The sequence below is a fragment of the Crocuta crocuta genome, unplaced genomic scaffold (genome assembly GCF_008692635.1).
Source record: "Crocuta crocuta isolate KB4526 unplaced genomic scaffold, BGI_CrCroc_1.0 scaffold48, whole genome shotgun sequence".
In the NCBI taxonomy this organism is placed as follows: Eukaryota; Metazoa; Chordata; class Mammalia; order Carnivora; family Hyaenidae; genus Crocuta; species Crocuta crocuta.
The window spans coordinates 10350646-10366549 of record NW_027533089.1 but is presented as its reverse complement, the minus strand read 5'-3'; the positions used below and the strand labels follow the sequence as shown (position 1 = coordinate 10366549).

At 33.3% G+C, this 15904-nt stretch overlaps 1 protein-coding gene across 1 annotated transcript in view; it reads left to right on the top strand.

Moving 5' to 3' along the window:
* The window catches only part of BTBD8 (BTB domain containing 8), a 106355-nt gene extending 91540 nt beyond the window's left edge, over window positions 1–14815 (top strand). Inside the window, exons 12-18 of the mRNA XM_077746121.1 lie at window positions 819–948; window positions 3365–3426; window positions 7250–7958; window positions 8215–8299; window positions 8882–9021; window positions 10384–12687; window positions 13981–14815. Of these exons, the coding sequence (XP_077602247.1) occupies window positions 819–948; window positions 3365–3426; window positions 7250–7958; window positions 8215–8299; window positions 8882–9021; window positions 10384–12687; window positions 13981–14450 (3900 nt within the window). The 3' untranslated portion in view covers window positions 14451–14815. The remainder of the gene's footprint in view (window positions 1–818; window positions 949–3364; window positions 3427–7249; window positions 7959–8214; window positions 8300–8881; window positions 9022–10383; window positions 12688–13980) is intronic.
* The last annotated feature ends 1089 nt before the right edge of the window (window positions 14816–15904 follow it).

Sequence of the window (15904 nt, the reverse complement as noted above, 5' to 3'; positions counted from 1 at the left end):
TTTTTAGTGTTGTAGGGTTCATAAAATCTTGGCGATCAGGGGTTGGTTATAGTCCCTACTTTTGTGTCAGTTTGGAATTTGTCCCAAATAAAAATTTAATTTCATTTACCTCCAAACAGACTTGCTATAAAAGTTCAGAATTTGGCAGTTTGACTCACTAATTCTAAACATAGTTTGGTGCTGAACAATATTAATTGGTACAGCATAACTCTGGTATTTCTCCCATGTTACTATATTAAATTTCTTAAATGTAAAACTTCTAGAAAATTTTAAATAATTTTTTAGAAGTTTTAATAATCAGTGTCTTTTATTTGCAGAATATATTCTTAATTCCTTTTTGCCTTCAGAAAAAAATCATATTTAAAATTGGGTTGACTAGGAAAAAACAAAATTAAAATGTTTATCTTTTTAAATGCAATTAATCAATGATAGTAAGCTTATTGCAAATTATTAAACTTTTGTTTTTGTTTAACAAAAGAATGGTAAAAAAATTTCATCATATTTATTACTATTGGATAGAGTATTTGACCTTGTAATGTCATAGTTGATTTGAAAAGACTATAGAAGGGATTCATGTAAAGGCCATTGGTGGTTTAAAATAATGTTTGGTTGAAAGGATAGGTTTGGCTTCATGTTCACTATAAAATTCTGTTTTTGAAGAGTAAGCCTTCATAAATAACATGGACTCGACGATTTTAAAAATCTAAGTGATGACATCATTGATCTAGCTTAGGAGTAAGTAGATTCGGAAAGGAATAATGACTGGTTGCTATGACAATGTGGCTCTCACCAGCTGCTGATTTGTTGCTTGAACACAGGGTTTTACGTGCAAGATCCAGGCTCTGCGTGATAAGCTGTGGATCTTCCTGGTTCAGTCTTTCTATGCTGTTCGTCATACAGAAAGCTGGAAGCTGATGAGCACAGATGATCAACAGAAAATCCAAGCAGGTATGGTAGCCTTGAGATTTTTTATTCTTATATTATCATCTTTGTAACAAGAGACATTTTGAGGGGATTCTAATAAGTAGTAGGATTAACATTGTTTGCTTCTGTTCAGTAATAGCTTGCTAATTGAAACTAGTGATAGTATGTTTAGGCAGTTTTAATAAATCATGCTTTGCTGTTCTTAGAAGACGACTCATTTCCTTTATATGTGTGTATATATATATATGCATATATATATATGTTAGTTTTTAATCCTGCTCCGTATTCTGTATTAACAGCAGTGTTCCAGCCAAATTTTCTTGAAAGCATTCTTATAAAGAGATTAGAAGTATAGGAAAATTCACATAGAACATATTACGAAACATACCTTCTCTCCCTGTTTAAATATATTTTGCGATAAAGCTTTTCCATCTTTTGCTTAAGACATCATTTCTTGTGGTTTTGTATAAATTAGATGGCTGTATTTCACAATTGATTGGTTCAGTGATATGGTGTGTGCTATTGCGGAGTGTCCCTCAGGAGCCACACAGTGGTCTCTGACATTTAAAAGGTACCATTTGAAATGTTAGCATTAAACAAAAGACATATATTGCTCAGAATATGTTTGTTTCAAAAATATTAAGATAAAAATTTTGAGGGTGTGGAACTAAAAATGGCTTCATCACTAATTTTGGGTTAAAGCAGGTGCCTTAGAAAAAATATTTGCAGATTCAGCAGGTATACTTTTAAAAACATTTCAAGAGACTATATTTTAGGAAGCAAACATTTTTGTACTATAAAATATGAAAGCCATATGTAATATATTCTTGATAGTACATAGATACCTGAAATTTCTTCAGTGGAATAGTCAGAATATGATTTGCTCTGTCTTGTATTATGAGCATAACATGATAGTGTAGCTAGATGTGATCCGAAGAGCACTTTTCAAAGAGATTCCAAGAAAATATTCAAAGAACAAAATCATGAAACAGTGAAAATCTCAAGGTCTTCAGGATTTTGAATTTTTTTTCCTTGTGACTATTTGTGTAGTGGTTTTTAAATAACAGTGTTTTTACTACAAAATCTGTTCAATGTAAAGAAACAAGATCAGCATTCCAGAATAGGTGTCATTCAACTCTCTTCTGATTGGTAGTAAACTTTGTTTTTCTTCATTTTAAAAGATTTCATAGTTAAGTTGGGCCTTAAGTACTGTTCTTTATCTTTATTCTACAAAGTGCTAATTATAAATACCTGCAAATACATACATATACATATGTAAAACAAAATGTTATTGGTAATTGTACTGATTGTCAAAAAGAACTTTTCAATCTATTCTATCAGTATAATAATATTTTTTTTTAATATTCAGAATGTTGAATGGATAGTTACTGCACTGGGAAACCCCACATAAAGGAGTGATTCTAGGTTAACTTTTGTTATATTTTAATTGAGTTACTGACCTTTGGGGGAAATCTTACATTAATTTCTTTTTGTATAGGACTGTGCAGAGTCATCTTATGCTTACTACAAATCAGTCCTTATAATGCCATTTAAGGATCCTGCTTTCTCTTTATAGCACAGATCCTATGGAACACAAATAGAAGACGCAATGGTAGTAGTGCAAATAATTTAATATATTTTTCATCAGCTGTTTTAATATCAAATAATTTTTGGATATTATATATATTTTTTCAAACTACATTTTCAAACCCTATAACCTTCAAAAGAAAGAAGTACATTAGCTGAACTATATTTATGGCTCTCGTCCCATTATTTCTTTATATTTTCCTGACGTCATTCAAATTCTTATTTGAAGACCATAAACTTGAGTTCCTCAATAATTCCCATATAGACCTAATCTAGAAAATGAATTTTGATGTAATTCTAAAAAGAATGATATGGATTTGAGGATTGTTTCTTGTTTTATTTTCAACAAAACCTTATTTCTTCCCCTTCTCTTTCCTTCTTCCTTATGACGTATACCTGCAAAAGCAGGAAAAATTTGTAGTTAACTTAAACAGAATATTTTTACATTTTTTTAGGATAGACATTTTCTCATATTTAATGGTTTATGAAATACTACATTTGCCACATCCTGTAATTTTTTTGGAAATTTGGAAAACTAAATGAAACCAATTATCCTTAAAATTTCACAGCTTGAGAAAAATTCTGTTGTTTTTATAAATGTATGAATCCTCTAATGAGATTTTGCATTTCTTATTTATTAATTTTAATAACATAAAGTCCATACAGACCAGAAAATAAGATTGAAAATGGGGTTTTTTAAATAAAAACTTCTAAAGTATAATATGGAATTATTTATGTGTGCTAGATTGCTTTTAGTCTTTTTTAAGTTACTTCCATTAAAACATAACCTTTTCATACTTTTATGGTAATAATAGTGTTTCCTATAAAAATAAATTGTTGTTTTTTCCTACAGCTGCATTTGACAAAGGTGACGATCGAAGACTTGGCAAAAAGCCTGTATTCAGTAGCTCTCAGGTAAACTTTTAAAATTTTCTAGGTCTAAATGAAAAAAGGTACTAAATAATTTAAATTTTTTATTTTTATATTTCAATGATTTTTAAAATGTATTTTTCATTAATTATAGTTGTTTCCTGATGAAAATAATTTTGACTCTTTAATCGAGTGAATATTCTATTATTTTTAAATGATGTGAATTTTTTCTATCCAGTTGGCATAGAAAGTGAAATATTGTCTGTCTTTTTTATTTCCTTGAAAACCCTTTTAGCAACTAACATATTGGAGCTATTCCAATAGATTAGAAATTATCTAAAATTCTAGACCTAATTCAATGTCTATTTTTCTAATTAACCTACTTCTTACAAAAGATTTTAGTTGTCCCACTTTTCTCTATACTAAGATTTTAATTCACATAACACATTTTTGGTGTGAAAAAGGCAATTAGTTACCAAGAGTATAGTTGTGTTTTACTTTAATAGTTATTTGCTGTATTTTTATGAGCTATCTAAAGTAGTCAAAGTCCTAGAAACAGGAAGTAGAATAGTGGTTGCCAGAGGCTAGGGATATAAGGAAAAGGGCAGTTTTTCAGTGGGTATAAAATTTTAGTTCTACAAGATGAGAAAGTTCTAGTGATTTGTTGCAGAAAGTTTATATAGTTAACATTACTGTACTTCCCACTTAAAAATGGTTAAGATGTATTTGTTGTATACCATTGTTGAAACATTGTTCTTTCCCTAAGCACCAAATACTGCTAGACTCCCGCTTGATCATTCTTAAGTATATTATACAGTTCCATAGAACAAACTCTAGGAAGTAGTACCTTAGGACATTTTTCTCTATGTACTAGTTCCCTGCTGTCCCCAGGGGTTGGTTTGTTTGTCTGTCTGTTTTTTTAGGCCCTCAAAGAATTAGCCTACCTGATTTGCTTTCTGCTATTCTACCAACTGTTACCACTAGGCTTTTTCCTCTTTCCTTGTCTTACAGTAAAATAGAACAAAGTTTCATTGCTCTTTGTTATTGTCGTGACTTTCAGGTTGTCCAGGGGTTTATACTATTAACCACAGTGGGAAGGAAGCAGGGTAGTATATTTTCCTAAAAAGAGCAGTGGTATACTGAAATGGGTGCTGGGCATAGAATAAGAATTGAAAATCATGACTTCACATTTATTATCTCTGCCATATGTGAGTCTTAGTTTGCTTGTTTGTAAAATGTAATAATAAAACCTAGTGAAATTATTGTGAAAATTAAGTGAAATAATTTATGTGCAATTACTTGGTATGTAGTAAGTGTTCAATAAGTGAATAAATGTGTTTTCCAAAAAGAGATGAGTTCTTCTGAAAGTTAATGAGATAAGACAGAGAGAACGGTTTAAGAAGAGTGTTGGTACCAGAATACTTAAGGTAATGATGTCTGGAATTTACTTCAAAATAGAATAGTAGCAGTTATATATGAGACAAAATTGGCCAAGAGCTGATTATTGTTAAAGCTGCATAATAGGTACATGGGGATTCATAATACTATTCTATCTTCTTTTGATTATGTATAACTTTTACTATAATAAAAAGTTAATAAAATTCATTGCAAAAAAAAAAAGTTAAACAAAAAACAAACAAGAAAGGAATAGTACTGGAACCAAAAGGGTGTCTCAGGGGAATTCTTTAGAGGGTTGCCTTCTTCTCATTTTTGTCAATAGCATGTGGTGACCTTTCCAGTTGACCATTTATATACAATAAATATATGTAAACTTTGTAGATGTAAGTTAGAGAATGCCTAGATGTGTGTGTATGCTTCGAATCCTCATCATGCTGTACTATGTTAATATGAAGTTTCTGAGAGAGTGTGGTTACCCTATATACTACATAGATCTCACCCATAACATGATGCTTTGAAATAGATAGATTCAACAATACAGTAAAGTAAGTAGGATCAGTTTTAAGGGTGAGAAGAAGTCTAAAATCAGAAGTCTACCTGGTTTTAGGTATTAAAAATAGAGATGGCTCTTTTCTGCCCATAGGTCTTGTCCCTGTGCTTTAAGAAAAACACATTTTTGCACCAAAATAAATAAATAAACATAGAGAAAGGTTATTTTTTGAGCTAAAATGTGATCAAGAAGACAAAAAATGAGGACCAAACCTATTTGAACTTTATAAATATTACATAGAATCCTAGACACTACACTGATAGGACCAGTCTCCACCCTCTCTAGAATTAAATATTATTAATATGAGGCTCAGGGATGTGAATGACTTCTTAAACATCCTAAGTCAGTTACAGGTAAAGTTATGACAGAATCCAATGATTCTTTTATTAGTACTACACCTAGCTTTTTCCTAAACTTAGCCAGGTGATTTATTATGTATGTATGCATGTATGTGTGTGTGTGTATATATATATGTGTGTGTATGTGTGTGTGTGTGTATATATATGTGTGTGTGTATTTACATACATACATACATGTATGTATGTTGTCTTTATCCTGGACAAATTTGAAGTAATTAGCCCTTGAGCTATATATCAATATATACTTAGATTTAACAACATGGTTCACATTCTTTAAAAAAATGTTTATTTATTTTGAGAGAGAGAGAGCACTCATGCAAGTGGGGGAGGGGCACAGACGGGGAGACAGAGAATCACAAGCAGGCTCTGCACTGTCAGCACAGAGCCCACCACACAGGGCTTGATCCCACGAACCATGAAATCATGACCTGAGCTAAAAGCAAGAGATGGATGCTTAACTAACTGAGCCACCCAAGCGCCCCTAAGAACATGCATCACATTTTTTTGAGTATTCAGTATTACAGGCACAGTGCTAAAGGATACAAAGATGAAGACAAACAGGCTCTTCCTCAGACCTCTGCAATTTCATATAGCTTTTCAAGGCTGAGGCAGGGGTGGAGGCATATTTAATAAAGAGTGGCAGCTATAATCTTAAAATTTTATTTGCAGTTCCTACCAATTTTTTTAAATATTGTTATTCCTTCTATAGCAAGGTTGATTCTAACCAAAACAATATAGGTGTCTTGTCTTCAGTGTCTTAATTGTCTTTCTGTTTTCCTCTTTTTACCTACTTCACCTGTCTTTAGGACCCCTTTTCCTCCACTTTCTCCTTATAGCCAGAGCTGTATTACTATCTTGTTTCTTCCAAAAGCCAAACTTTTCATATGTACTGTCTTGTTTCCCAGGGGCTTCCAAACCTCACCCGCAAGGATTAAGTCTTTAGTAATAAAATTTCTGGCAGTTGGGTAGGATTGAAGAGTAAGTTTTTTGTGAAAACCTTTATAATGGCCCTCCAATTATACCATATAGATGACTGCCAGCTTAAAGCAGTTAATCATGATCTCAAGTCCTACTTCTTTCCCTATCAGCATATGACCTTGGTAAATCACATACCTGCTTTAATCCCCAATTTCCTAAAAAATGGGGTTAACAACAGGAGCACTCTCACAGGAGCGTTGTGAATATTAAGTGGGATGCCCTATGAAAAGGATTTTAGCATACACCCTGGAGGTGGACTGTCAAAAAAGGTTGGACATTGTTATCATTGACCCAGGGCATCGTGACACCTTTAGGTATTAATCTCTACTATAATTTCATAAAGTTAAATAGTATGCCTTTTTAAAATAACATTGCCTTTTAATTTTTTATGGTGTATTTCAGATTTAATTAAAGTAATGTGACCAAAGACACATTCAAGTGATCAAAGATAATTCAAATTTTGAGTTGCCTTATATTATAATTGAGTTTTGCTTTTTCCTCTTTGAAAAACTCGCTTATTGAAACAAAGTATTATAAGTCAAAGACATCAGTCAAGTTATAAAGTGTTTTTTCTTCCTTGTAGCAAAGGAGACAAGCTTCTGACTCTGGTGTTGTAAATAACAAATCTTGGAGAGGAAATACCAAGAAGGAGTGTTGGAGTTATCCCTCTACTAAGCAAAAGATGAAATCTGATGGATTAGGAGCATCTGGACATTCATCAAGTTCTAATAGAAATACTATAAATAAAACTTTGAAGAACGATGATTTAAAGGAAAAGGGTGATACAAAAATAGCATCTAAGGTTACAAAAGAACTTAAAACTGGGGGAAAAAATGTTTCTGGAAAGCCCAAAGCTATAATAAAGTCCCAGACAGAAAACAGTGATAATGCAAAGTCAGCAAACATGTCGCCTAGACAAGCTGTGGAAAGATCAGCAGCAATAGCAGCAAATGGACAGAAAAGTTCATTAAATGGGAAAGGAGTAAGAAATCAGGAAGGGCACATTACAGGTGCCAGACCTAAGGTGCTCACTGGAAACTTAAATGCACAAACCAAAGCAAAGCCTCTGAAGAAAGCGACAGGAAAAGATTCTCCGTGCCTCAGCATCACAGGGCCCTCCAGCAGATCGACAAATTCAAGTATGGAATTACTGATTTCCCCTGAATGTCTGGATGAACCAAAAGAAAATGGATCAGTAGGAGAAGAGAAGCCTTCTAGTGATAAACTGTCCTGTTGGGAATCTCCAGGGCAGTCCATGAAAAACAGTGTGGAAAATATCAAAACCACTGTAGGTGGGTTTTAGTACCCTCACTTTTAATAACTCCTGACAGTTAAAGTTCCTAGGAAAAATTATTCTCTTTTTGGATGTTTATTTAGTTTGAAATGCCAAAAAGCATTTATTTACGTGTGTTCATGCAAACTGAGAGAAACCATACTTCATCCCACATTAACATTTAATTTTGGATATAGTGTCTGACCACTGAATTTATGCATGACTTTTACATATTCAGTTCTCTGTTTCATGACTCACTGTTACTTAATTTACAGCAATAAAATCTCGACCTGTTTCAAAAGTTGCCAGTGGAACTTCAAATAAAAAAAACATTCATGAAGAAACTAGTATAAATAACACGTAAGTCTTCCTCCGTTATTTTACCTATACATTAGCTTTTTCTGAAAGTTCTGTATACTAACATCTAGCTAACTATCTTAAAAGTATCTTTTCAGGGCGCCTGGGTGGCTCAGTCACTTAAGCATTTCACTCTTGATTTTGGCTCAGGTCATGATCTCGAGGTTCATGAGTTCAAGCCCCTCATCAGGCTCTGCACTGCCAGATTGTCTGTCTCCCTCTCTCTCTGCCCCTCCCCTGCTCACACTGTCTCTCAAAATAAGTAAATAAACATTAAAAACATTTTTAAATATATCTTTTCTTTTTTGTTAGAAAATTTAATGTATTTATACAATGATATTTCAAAACTATTAAAAGATAGTATACTTATACAGAATGATCACTGGGGCTCAGCACTAACAGCACTAACAGTGCAGACCCTGGTTGAGATTCTCTGTCTCTCTCTCTCCCTCTCTCTCTCTGCCCTTCCCCTGCTCATGTATGCTCTCTCTCTCAAAATGAATACATAAACTTAAAAAAAATTAAAAATAAAAGTTCATGTGTTGGCATCTGAGTGCAATACTGAATGCAAATCATTTTTCTTAGTGTGCTAAAGAAGGTCACTAACAAAGGATATGGTGATCCAGTACCACAGGCAATTTTAAAGAAAAGAGGAAATGGCAGTGGATGCACTACAGCTCAACAGAGAACAAAAAATGCCTCATCTAATCTTTCTAAAACTCAAGGTAAAGATGAAATAGCCCTAGGTATTATTTCTGTATATAACATAGTTTCACTAATTTTATATTTGTGTAATATTATAAAGATGAGATTTTACACTTTACTTTTTGACAAGTATTTTGGTATTTCAGGGTGTGGGTTTGGTTTTTTATTGTCTTTAATGAGAAATAAGGGAGTCACTGGTTTATTTGTACTTTTGGTCCTTTTATATATTATGCCCAGGTTTCCTCCGTTTCATTGATAACTATAGGGATTCCATGTGCAAAACCAGCCCTAATAAGCCCTTTAAAAAGTAATGGTACAGTCTTGAGAGCTATAATATGTAGGGAAGAAGAAATTTCCCTCCTGATACTTGTTGTTTTGCTGTGTTCTAAGAAAGAAAAGCATACTAATCAGATTGCATGATTTTCTAACCTTATAACTGATTTTAAAAATTAATTTGCTTTGGTGTGCCCTGATGGCTCAGTTGGTTAAGCACCCAACTCTTGATCTCAGCTTAGGTCTTGATCTGAGGGTTGTGAGTTCAAGCCCTGCACTGGACTCTGGTGCTAGGCATGAATCCTATTTAAAAAAAATTAATTTGTGTTATGCATTAAGCATTCATGTAGATAAGAGCTTGTAAAAGCCTAAAAACAATTTTGAGCTAGATAATTAATACTGAAAGTAAATTTAAAAATAAACTGGAGAAAAATTATTCATGTTCTAGTAATAACAAAAAATTACACAATTATAAATATTTGGCAGTTCTGTTTGATATATTTAAGTGTTCAAAATGTCATCACTAGGACTTAACCACTGTAAACAAATGGATCCCAAAATTAGCCCTTTCCCTCCAGTTATCAATTTTAGTTGCCACTGCACATCTAAGTTGTTAACCCGAATGATTATTATCTACAATCATGATCTTGCTATGAGAAGTAAATTAATTTTGTTTATGTTTGGTGGAAAAAACTGCAGTAATTTAAACATCTCTATTTTATATTTAGCTTGATTCTCCTTTCAGCTGTGTGGAACTCGTCTTTTTTCCCCAAAAAACTTCAAAGGGAAGACCCTTCCTGCTCTTTTAATATGAGAAAATCAGGTTTTTCCACCTTCATATATTTATGCAAATCCAGTTCTGTCATAAGGATCAAGGCTCTTGAGGAAGAGAGATCCTATTTAAATAATTTTGCTCAGATGCTGGAATATTCCCCTTGTATTTGTAATAAAAATATTTTTTATTTTGTTACTCCTAATCTTTTATTGTCCATTGTCATAGATATGTCATCATTTCCTTACTTATTTTATCTAAAGTAATTTAAAAACAAATATTATATTTTACTCATAAATTGGAAGTATATTATATATTTTTAAATTTTTTTTCTTAGGATCTCAAGGAGAATCACCAAATTCGGTAAAATCTTCAGTCTCTTCAAGGCAGTCTGATGAAAATGTGACAAAATTGGACCACAGTACAACTACAGATAAACAAACACCTAAGAAAAAGATTGTCAAGCAAGGACACACACCTTTGCCTAAGGCTAATGCAAAAATAGTGGCAATGCCTAAAAACTTAAATCAATCTAAGAAAGGTGAAGCTTTGAATAATAAAGATGCAAAACAGAAAATGGTTCCTGGACAGGTTACATTGAAAACTCAGCCTTCTTCTCAAAGACCCTTAAAAAGTGAAACAAGCATGCTTCATGATGTACATGATAGTAATAACAAGGACAATATTTCTGAACAGAAGCCTCATGAACCTCTAATTAATCTCACATCAGAAATCAGCAGTACAGAAGCATTCCTGTCATCATGCAAACCTGACACACAAAAGCCATTAAACAACCAAGGGAAAGAGAAATTAGAATGCCAGAGTATTTCAAATTTGGATAAATCAAAGTGTGAATTGGAATCGAAACAGATTTGTTCAGATAAAAGTGAAACAAAATTTTCCAGCAAAGAAATACGTCAGCACAAGACAGCTAAAATACATTGTCATTCTGATGGGAGTGATAATGTAGATCCAAAATTTTATAGCACCACTGTCCTAAAGTCCACGATTTCAAATCCCAGTGAAAACTCCCTGAACTCTAATCCAGTTTGTGATTTAGACTCTGCAGATGCAGGGCAAATTCTTTCAGTATCAGATAGAGAGAAGCAAGTAGGGGGGAAAGATACAAACGAAAAATTAAACATTAAATGTGACAAAGATGTTTTATCACGTGTTCCTGAAAGGACAAATGGTACCTTAAATTCTGTCCAAGATAACAGGAAATCTAAAATTCGTATCGAAGAACAGACAGTTCCTAGTCACTTGTCTGATGACTCTGCTGTGAGTGAAATCAAACATGCTACAGCAGACTCAGATATTTCCTCCAAGTGTGCTTTGGAACAAATATCAGGAAAAACTTCTCCTAAAGATATGGAAACAACAGAAACTCCAGAGAGCCATGAAACTCCAGAAGTTCCATTCATGAGTCATTGGAATTTGAGTACCAGTGGTCTACATCAGAGAGAGAGTCCTGAATCTGACACTGGGAGTGCTACCACATCCTCTGATGACATAAAGCCCAGATCTGAAGACTATGATGCTGGAGGGTCCCAGGATGATGACGGGTCAAATGACAGAGGTATTTCTAAATGTGGCACGATGCTGTGCCATGATTTTCTTGGAAGAAGTAGCAGTGATACCAGTACTCCTGAAGAACTAAAAATATATGATAGTAACTTAAGAATTGAAGTGAAAATGAAAAAGCAAAGTAGTAATGATCTTTTCCAAATTAATTCGACAAGTGATGATGAGATTCCTAGAAAAAGGCCAGAAATTTGGTCTAGATCTATGGTAGTCCACCCTAGGGAAAAAGAAAATATTCTACGAGGCAGTATCCAGTTTGCTCAGGAAGTAGATCAGGTTTCTTCCTCGGCAGATGAAACAGAAGATGAAAGATCCGAAGCTGAAAATGTTGGAGACCATTTCTCTACATCTAACTCAGCTCCTCAGCAATTTCAGGGAATCATTAATTTAGCTTTTGAAGATGCAACAGAAAATGAAAGTCATGAGTTCTCTACAACTAAAAATTTTAAAAGATCAGTTTTACTTTCAGTAGATGAATGTGAAGAACTAGGATCTGATGAAGGGGAAGCCCATACTCTTTTTCAGCCTTCTGTAGATTCTCTGTCACCATCTGATGTTTTTGATGGTATTTCTCATGAACATCATGGAAGGACCTGCTATTCCAGGTACTCACAAGGAATTGAAGGTAGTATTTTAGAATGTAAACAAGATAGAGGCAATAGCATATGTAAAAACGAAAGCTCTCTCTTGGGTTGCGCTAGTGTTGACTCATCAAGAAGAGATAAACTAAGTACTTCAGCCACAGGAAAAAAGTACACAGTGGATGTCCTGTCCACAGGAGGTAGACAGCTTCTTCCAGAAGATAAAAAGGTAAATGGCAGAAGCAGTGTGGATAATGACTTTCAGCAACGCAGCAAACTCTCAGATAGTGATGTAAAATCTCAAGAAAGACCATGTCATTTGGAGCTTCATCAAAGAGAACCCAATTCTGACATACCAAAGAACAGCTCTACAAAATTTCTGGACTCCTGTCGGAGTCAGCTTCTGCCTCAGGAAGGTCAAGTAAAAGAGAACCATTCTACAGCTACCAAAAGAGCTAATATTGCTTTATCTGCAGGTAATGTACAGAAATAGAAATGCTAAATACATAAAAAAATGAGTTTATAGAATTTTAAACTGGATATAGCCCTGAGTGTTGTATTTTAGTTATACAGAATAATTACTTAAGCAACAGATTCAAATTTCAAATGAAAATTTAAATTTCTTAATAATATGAAAATTAGCTAGTTACTTACCCTTTATTGTTCACTTAAAATCTTAGCACAGAATTAAGACCTAGTAAAAGTTTGGTTATTATTAGAGCTAATCTATTAATAGATTTTACATGAAAGAATAAAGAGAAAAACTTAGTTTGCTATTATTTAGTTATTTATGTCTAATTTAACATAGAATTATTCGCTATTAGAAAATTTTATTATACACTGAATATGATTTATGGACTATGCTAGTATATATCAAGAGGGCTGTGCAATAATTATAGTAATATATAACTAAAAGCACTGAACTATTTTAACTAGATTAATTATTATAATTTATATACATTTTACAGAGATTAAGACTTTCAGGATCACTATACTTCTAAAAGTTTCAAGTAAAAAGATAAATTTCCTAAAAGAGATTATATTTAGAAGCAATGATAATATATGAAAAAAGCCCAGGCTTATTTCATACGTATAGATGATTTCCTGTCTAATTGTTTTGTGTGTTTGTCTTCCTTATTACAGTAATTTGAACTAATGACCCACATTTAAAATATGCAGTAGTGGCTGACAGAGTAGCTATTGTATATCAGAACTAAGAAAAATACTGATCAATAGCCCTTGTTCAGCAAAATCACAATAGGGAAGGAGCTCTTTAAAGTTGTACTTTTTTGTTTGTCCTTGCTTGCATCCTCCTTTGCATGTGCAATATACAAATAAGGCTTTAGATAAAATGTATTTATTCTCCTTTTGGAACTGACCTACCTTAAAAGTCACCATCCAATGACCATGTCTTTTTTTTCTCTTTAAGTTTCTATTGTAGTGAATTAGATACATGTGCACATTCTGTGTTTATGTTTAAATAACTTTTGTTGTTTTTTTGTATCAAGTTTTCAAATTAAAGTATGGAGAATTATTGTTAGTTGCCTATGTTGATACTGCTGCTAAACATCCTTCGGTTGTTTTATTTTTTTTTAATTTAGCAAAAGAAATGCCTCAATAATCCTGTCAGTTTTGTATAAATGTTATTTTTTCCATTTTCTGTTTTTTTGGACTATAACTATTACATTGTTTTAATATTGTTCTACAAAACTCTGAGGGGTACCAACATGTGCAATTTTTACATTGTATAGTATTATGAATTATTTCAGGAGACATAGATGATTGTGACACACTGGCACAAACCTACATGTATGACCATCGGCCTTCAAAAACCCTCTCTCCAATATATGAGATGGATGTAGTAGAAGCATTTGAGCAGAAAATGGAATCAGAAACACATGTTACAGACATGGATTTTGAAGATGATCAGCACTTTGCAGAACAAGATTGGATGCTATTAAAGCAACTGCTGTCTGAACAGGATTCAAACTTAAATATTACGAATTCTGTTCCTGAAGACTTAAATTTAGCACAGTTTCTAATCAATCAGACATTACTTTTAGCACGAGACAGCTCAAAACCTCAGGGTAAAGCACATGTTGACACTTTGAACAGATGGAGTGAACTAACCTCTCCACTTGATGATTCCTCAGCAAGCATCACCATGGCTAGTTTTTCCTCTGAAGATTGTTCACCCCAAGGGGAATGGACAATTCTAGAACTGGAAACTCAGCATTAAGAGTGTTAACACTTTGGAAAATTTTTAACAATGCCACCCCTTTATTTTTTGATGTTTATATCCTAATAATAATTGCATTAGCCAGAGATAGACTGCCCTTAATAATGAGGGAGTCTTTCTAACTTATTGAGGTTAACCTAGTTTGTTTATTAATATGATATCACATGTAGAAAACAAGATGGTTTTCTAAAATTTTTGAGCATGTTTTATTACTTCAGTTGTCCTTTCCTAACTGATCATTTGTTCACTTGTTTATATCAAGAATTTAAAATGTGAATGCACAAGTAGATCAATCCCTATACTTTTTGCTCTGCATATGGTAACAGTAATTTAACAATAAAAAAACCTATTGTGCTTGTGTCCAATTTATGTAGAGTTTATCAGTGAGTATCATTCAAACCAAACTCAGGTTGGTGTGATTGACCCTGACCAGTGAATATTAGAAAAACTCTTCATTTTCCCAACAGTGCAGACCCAGGAAATTGTGAAGTACACTTACCTCACATTTCAATCGTGTTGCTACTAAAATGGAGAAATGGAATCCCTTGTAACTCTTTTTGAGGTATATCCAAAAAGAGGTATCTGCCCTTGTTCAAAAGAAGTGGGAAAACTGTCCATTTGTTTTACCTAGTCTTTCTTTATAGTTAGTTAATCAGTATTCATTTTTCATTCCACTTAGAGATATTTTGGGACTGCTCCAACAATAGGCCTACACTAAATATTAATTTTAAAATGGGTACATGGAGGGGAGGGGCGCTTGCATGGCTCAGTCAGTTTAGTGTCCGACTCTTGATTTTGGCTCAGGTCATGATCTTAAAGTTTGTGAGCCAGCCCTGTGTTGGGTTCTGTGCTTGAGTGAAGAGCCTGCTTGGGATTCTCGCTCTCCCTCTTTCTCTGCCCCTCCCCCACTCTCTCTCTTTCTTCTCTCTCAAAATAAATAAACTTAAAAAAAATAAAACAGGTACACCAGGCAATTTAGTTACTGAGTTAAACTGCATGTGTGTTTATATAGGCACATACACACATGTATGTTTTCTCCATGTATCTATATATCCTAGATTATTTCCTTAATTAGATTGTTTTTCAGTCTGTAATTCCGGTAGCAAGGCAAAGATAAAAACCTCTTCTACAAAATGGTGCTGGAGAATGAACACTTGGATACCTGCTTGATACTAGTAGACACTACCCTTAGGACGATGAAACTTAGTAGAATTAGCCTCTCTCAAAGCTATGTAACTAACTCATAATTTGTCTAAAATGTGTCAAAAGTAAGGAAATGTTTTGGTTCCTAATTCCTTTTCTAAAATAATGGTTTTCAACAAAATATTAACCATAGAGTGAATATATTGAATATCAACATTCATATGAATGCACAATCATTTGTTATTCTTATATAATAACATGATTATGTTAACATTAGCCACTCACCTGTAATACCATAAGTTTGCTATGCC